Source organism: Arctopsyche grandis, chromosome 7, assembly GCF_051622035.1.
Source record: "Arctopsyche grandis isolate Sample6627 chromosome 7, ASM5162203v2, whole genome shotgun sequence".
Classification (NCBI taxonomy): domain Eukaryota; kingdom Metazoa; phylum Arthropoda; class Insecta; order Trichoptera; family Hydropsychidae; genus Arctopsyche; species Arctopsyche grandis.
Genome location: NC_135361.1, coordinates 24,418,802 through 24,425,776, shown reverse-complemented (window position 1 = coordinate 24,425,776; position 6,975 = coordinate 24,418,802). Strand labels below are relative to the sequence as shown.

The 6,975-nt window shown below is 33.4% G+C and overlaps 1 protein-coding gene across 1 annotated transcript; it reads left to right on the top strand.

Moving 5' to 3' along the window:
- The first annotated feature begins 2,034 nt into the window (after positions 1 to 2,034).
- On the top strand, positions 2,035 to 6,975 carry LOC143914120 (pickpocket protein 28-like). The gene is made up of 8 exons (XM_077434210.1): positions 2,035 to 2,112; positions 2,194 to 2,336; positions 2,407 to 2,623; positions 2,702 to 2,969; positions 5,977 to 6,042; positions 6,126 to 6,342; positions 6,410 to 6,498; positions 6,818 to 6,975. The coding sequence occupies exons 1-8, from the start codon at positions 2,035 to 2,037 to the stop codon at positions 6,973 to 6,975; spliced, it is 1,236 nt and encodes a 411-aa protein (XP_077290336.1).

The following is a 6,975-nucleotide window of genomic DNA, read 5'->3' as shown; positions in this document are numbered from 1 at the left end:
GCGAATTTAATAATATTTTTGATAATTTTTCTGAGGATGCTGCAGCGTCACAGCTACTATGCACGAGCCGCCACTGGTTATATGTACATACATATATATGTAGTAATAATAATAAACAACAACAATTGTCGTCGTAATCGTAATCGTATCTGAAGTTGGAACCGAAATCGGAACCAAAGTCGGGATCGGGAGCGAAAGTCAGGATCGGGAATTAAAATAGGAATCGGAAATCGGAATCGCAATCGGAACCGGAACCGGTATTGGAATAGGAATCGGAATGGAAATCGAAATTTTAAATTAATTCATTCTCAAATTAGTTTTATTGAAATCTCCATACTTTTCGATGCACTCGTCATATGCAAACATACCTACATACATATGTACATCCCAGTCGTTTTTATATACATACATATATTATTCATGTATATCTGATTTCTTTCCGAAACCACCCGATGAAAAAGCAACGGGCACAAAACTAAGTTAAAAATATTGTGTGAATTTAATTTTGTAATAATAAGTTCATATATTGGATGAAGGCTCGATTGTAGTAATGAAGAAAAAATAAAGAAATGTATGAAATTAGGATGGATTGCATTTGGACGAATGAATGCGGTTTTTAAATCTAAATTTCCACTCTGCCTGAAGAAAACGATCTTCAATCAATGTGTTTTCCCAGTGATGACGTATGGATGTGAAACTTATACATTGAACGCCAAGTTGCTACACAAAGTCCAATCCATTCAAAGAAATACGGTACGTTGTATGCTTGGCATAGCGAGGAAAGACAGGAAATGAAACACGTGGGTGAGAAGTATAACAAGAGTATTGGATATAGTGGATAGAGTGAAGAGAATGAAATGGCAGTGGGCGAGCCACGTGGCTATATGAATGGACGAAAGAAGTGCTATAATGGTACCTGAAAGAATGCAAAAGGTTAAAAGGAAGACCGTAGGGTAAATGGGTAGACGAAATTAGAAGTGAAAGCGTGTTGGAGAGGCCTTCATCCAGCAGTGGATGGTGGATGGCTGTAGGTAGATGATGATGATGATGTTGGATGATAAGGTCATGCCTGATTTTAAAAGGGTAAACGGGCATAAACTTTTGAAATTATCTAATTAAAAAAAAAACAATGGAATGTTTTACGAAACACTTAATCACTGATTTAATATCATCTTATTATAATCATTATTCCATTATAGAGAGCTATTTGTATAATAGCTAATATGCTGGCAAGACGGTTTTACCACTCCAGTGTAGAGGTTAAGTGACAATTATGTATGTCCTTTTGTACTAGCCTCTATACTGGAGAACTATGGACCAGACACAAGCGGGAGACGAAGAGGAAGATATAGGTTAAATATAACAACTGCTACTGTGCTCTCTTCAGGCTAGGTTTGTGGAAGGGAACGTGCCTCACTTTGAGGCCATTCTCAGGATGAGAGCGGCCTCTCTACGTCTTCGTGTATTTTTATCGTCTTCTTGCTGCCGCGTCTTCTCATTTTAACTCTTCACTTTATGTTCGATGGATGGAACTACGTCACCGACCGCCTTAAAAGACATTAAATTGATTAATTAATTAAATATTATTATTATTATTTATTTTTTTAACTTTATTTATTATTATTTTTTTTATTATACATCAGATTTACTAAAAATCCTGTAAAAATTACAGGTATATAATGGAAACTTCTAAAGCGCCAGTGGAACGAATCATATGGGCTTTCATTTGCCTACTCAGCATCATAATTTGTACAATTATTGTTAAAAGCTTCGTTTACCAGTGGTCTGAAGTTCCATTTATTGTAATCTTTGATAATGAATATACAGCGACTTACGATGTGCCATTTCCGAAAGTCATTATCTGTCCTGAAAACACAATCAAAAAGTCATACATGGAAATTATAAATATCACAGATCCGTATGAAAATATAAAACAGTGACATATGTATGTAAGATTAAATTAATGATTTCCTTCAATAATATTGCATAATTTTAAGGACTTTATTATTTGCCGCGTCTTTGGTATGTGACCAAATGCCACCACCAAACTTTTCGTTGCCTGACGGAACTCCTCATTCAGAAGATGACAAAATCATTGAGTTCTTACACAATGTGAGATAGTTTTAATATATTATACATACAACGATGTTGAATAGATGTTTTAATGGATGACTTTTGTTTGGCTGTAATTAGAGTACTCCAACTTGTAATGAAATTCTCAAGTATTGTTCATGGATGTCCATCACTGGTAAAGTGGTAGAAACTTTCGATTGTTGCCAGGACTTATTTGATCCAATTTTCACCAATAATGGAATGTGTTACGGTTTCAATATGCTGTAAGAAGTTGACACTGTTTATTTTTTACTAAATATCTGACGCGTCTTGAATGTAGTAAAATTTTTACAGTACTCATTTGAGGAAAGAAAAGCGTCGCTCGATCCATGAAAATTCCAGCATATACAAATGGACACCGGAAAATCAGTACGATTTGAATTACGACAATTTGGTTACGTATCCAAGTCGAACTTTTGGAGTCGGTGAAGATTTCGGTTTAACGGTCCATTTGTACTTAAATGAAAGTGAATCTCAACCAGAATGTGACGGAAGTCGGTTTGGATTCAGGGTATTTTCATATATTATTTATTTGATTAAAATCATAATTGAGGTATGGTTAAAAATAAATCTTGTTTCGTATATTTAGGTACTTATAGGTTCTCCTTTGCAAAGTGTGATGTCTTCAACGTTTGCTTCAATACCAATGAAAAAACAAACTTCATTTTCCATTACACCGAAAAAGCTGTCTACAGATGCATCACTGTATTCTCTATCTCCACTTTATAGAAAGTGCTATTTCGAGGGTGAAAAAAAATTGAAATATTTCGAATATTATACGTTTTTAAATTGTGTACAGGATTGTGAAATACGCTTTGTGATTCAATTTTGCAATTGCGTATTATTTCATTTCAAACGTGAGTTTTAAATTTTATTTAATCCGAGGTGTGATCAAAAATAGGTATTGGATTACTGGTTTATCGGTTTACCAATTTACCAGTAAATCATCAAAATTTCGCCACCAGCAATTACTGGAATATATTTTATTGGCATATTATTGCAATAAAAATCGATGCAAATTTCGTATTGTGGATTAGGTAGTCTGGAATTCGTTTATTTTTACAAGGCTTTTAAATGTTTCACTTCGAAAATGGTTCAGGCAATATTCCTACATTCTTCCGATCGGTTTAGATAGAAATTTAAATCGCTTCCGATAGTTCAATGGTGAAAAATAATCGTAATAAATACGTTTAAAAATGCAAGCATTTTTGGGACGTTGACGTTTATTAGTATTGAATGTCCAAAACGACTAAAATTTTAAGCGGGATGAATTGGAGGTATGTAAATTTCTCTTTTGTTGTTTTTTGATTTTTAAATGCTTTTTATTATTACGAAATTATGTTCACAATACATCTTATATCTATTTTAATAGCTACTGATCTACTGATCATTTTCTATTTTACAATTTAATTTAATTTGGTTAGTAATCACGGTATTATATTATTCTGATGTTAATCTAAAGCATTATAGGAAAAAGAGCTCAAAAACCAATTTAAAATAATACATCTAATACATAATATTAATTAAAGACTCTCTAAAGTCGATGACCTAAAGCAGATTGTGCTTAGGTAATCTGTGTTTATACCTGAAGGGTATAGACATTTTGTTGTAATCACCGAGACTCTTCACAAGTGTGTTAGTATGGTTATTAGTGATTCTGTCATAAAATCTACTGGTTAGTTTGTTAGTAATGTCTGTAACAAACGGAATATTATATGTATATGGCATGCAGTTTTTTCAGGTTAGTATATATGGGCGTATTATAAATTATTTTTAGGAATTTATTTTGTATTACTTGGAGCTTGGAAAGGTTAGTATTCGAGGCGTTATTCCATACAGGTGAAGCATAGGTTAATAATGGTAATATGAGCGCGCGATATAATTTTATTTTATTTAGCGTTGATAAAGAACTATGGCGATTAAATATTGGATATATTGAGGATATACCCCGCATCGCCTTGCATTTCGCTGCCTCAATGTGAGGTGCCCATCTCATTCTTTTATCAAACGTTACTCCTTAATATTTTATTACTGACTGCCATTTCAGACTTTATCCAGAGGGGATTTTCAGATCTGAACTTGGCTTATGCTTTCTAACACTAAAGAATATGGCGTCTGTTTTGGTTTGATTAATTTGAATTTTCCACTTGGTGAAGTGTTCAGTCATTGTTTTAATTGCAAATTCAAGATTTTTAAGAAAGTGTCTGGTTTTTTGCTACTTGTGAAGCAAGCGGTATCATCTGCATATAGGGCTATGTGACAGTTTTTTGGAATAGGTATGTCATTTATATATATGGAGAACAAGAGTGGGGCAAGCAAGCTCCCCTGCGGAACGCCAGCTGCGATTATTTTTGGAGACGATAATTCATTATTTACGCTAACCACTAGCTTTCTACGTGTTAGATACGATTTGATGATGAGAATTAGGTAGTTTGGTATTTTGTTAATAAGGAGCTTATGAATGAGTCCATCGTGCCAAATCGTGTCGAAGGCCATTTCTATGTCGAGACATACCATTCCGGTACTTCTCTTCATATTAAAGTTCTTCGTCACGTGTTCAGTTAGTCTTGTTAGTTGTTGGGTCGTGGAATGTCCAGTGCGAAATCCAAGTTGTTCATTTATTAATTTCTTATTTACGACTTTAAGTAAACGAGTGTATATTATTTTTTCCAGAATGTTTGAATGTGTGCAAAGTAAGCTAATGGGTCGATAATTGGCCGGGTTTTTTGAGCTTGTAACGGGCTTAAGTATGGGAATTACGTTGGCTGTTTTCCAGTATTCTGGGAAATACCCGGACTCTTTTGCTGTAAATTGTTCTTGAAGTTTTGTACAGTGGTAACATAGTTAACGTACCTCATTATAATATGTAAGTTTGACAGTTCTCTTGTAGCATCAATGGTGCATTCGTAAGAGTGGCTACATTGTTGCATGAGTAAGAGTGGCTACACTGACCAACCAAGTCGTATTAAATGTGATCAGATGGTTGTTTCAATTATGATTATTAATTATTACGAGTCAACTTTATGTATTTACATGAGACTATTCACCTGAGATTTATTTTTAACTAGCTGAATCCGGCATGCGTTGTAATGCCACAATAACGCATGCAATTCCCGTTCCATAGACATTTAATTTTATATATATGTAGGTATAGATATATTTGCAAACGTGGGCCATCCACTGTGTGTTTGTGGTACAGCCCTGAATGGTCGGTACATTCGAGTGCGAGGTAGGCGTGGCGCGATTATTGTCACACTTGCGGCGTGATGTGTTGAAGGCGGGATAGCTTTACTTTCGCGTCAGTAAAATCGTAATTACGAATATTATTATTAAGATGTTTTTTTTCACAGTAATCTTTTCGGACATTCATACAAAAAATCCTGAAAATTCCATCGTAATCGATTCAGTGGCTTAGGAGCCTATTCGAGACACACACAGACATTTAATTATATTTATATATATATATATATATATATATATATATATATATATATATATATATATATATATATATATATATATATATATATATATATATATATATATATATATATATTTACTGTTCAATCTAGATTAACGATTTTCGGAAAAGTAACCACATACAGTTATCTAATCCACATTTTTTCTACTCACTGGTAAATCCGGTAAACCGGTAATGGGAGAAATCATTTACCGTTTACCGGTAAATGGAATTCCTAATCAAAAGTATAAAGAGGATATACATAATATTCATTGTAATAATCTAAATAAATAAAATTATTAAAAATGTATTTGACAATCATTGTTTTTCGAATCACACCTTGCGTATATTTACGTACTTATATCTCATATATTTTTCTTAATTCAAAATTTTCAATGATGCAGAATTTTCACCTGGAACTCCAATTTGTAAAACTTATAAAAATTATATGTGTTTTATGTCCGTCAGAGGTACTTATATAAAACTTTTCATTGTTACATTTTCTAATTTAAATAAATATGTAAATTTTCATACATTTGAAGTACTTTTATAGGTAGAATCCATGAAGGAGGCCTTAGGAAATACTATCAGTTTAAAAATAAAAATAAAAATAAAGAACAAGATAAAAACTTCAACGATGCTGATATGCTGTGGTGTAAATGCTATCCGTCATGCCTCACAATAAACTATGAATCTGAAGCTTTTTTCATTGACTTGGAAGAAGGAAGAGTTTCAAAACATCCAATGTGGACAAACTATACGTTCAACCAGTATGTTGATTACTTTATTTTCGATACCGTTAAGTTAATTATACTAATATTATTTATCCTCTTTCAGACCCCAGTCAATATTGAAAGTATACTACGGAAATTCGATATTTTACGGACATAACCGCAAGTTGCAGTTCGATACAATGAGTTTAGTAGGTAGGTAAATCAATTCGTTCGACTATTTCGACCAAATTGTGCATCTAAAATTATACAAAATCGTTATTGAGTTTTGTGTGTTTGAGTTCATTTTAAACCATCCGGTGGGCTTTCGATAATCTGTGAGCATTGTTTCGAAGCACGTAGGGACGACCCACAAATCCAGAATCGTGATTATTGTACCTTTTAAATGGACTATATTGAAAACTTGTCACGTCTTCTTTATCCCGCATTCATATATCGTACGTGTTGATTGAAAACAATTTCCGATTGTGATTTCTATCACCCCTCTATTGTTTCTCTTTTTTTTTATTTTCAGCCTCAGTCGGGGGAATCATGAGCCTATTCTTGGGGTTCAGTTTGATGAGCTATGTTGAATTTATCTACTACGTTATTTTGAAACCAATCGTTTTGGCCGTGAAACACGCATATAAATATAGCCGCCAAAACAAAGAAATTGAAATGTACCTACCCTAA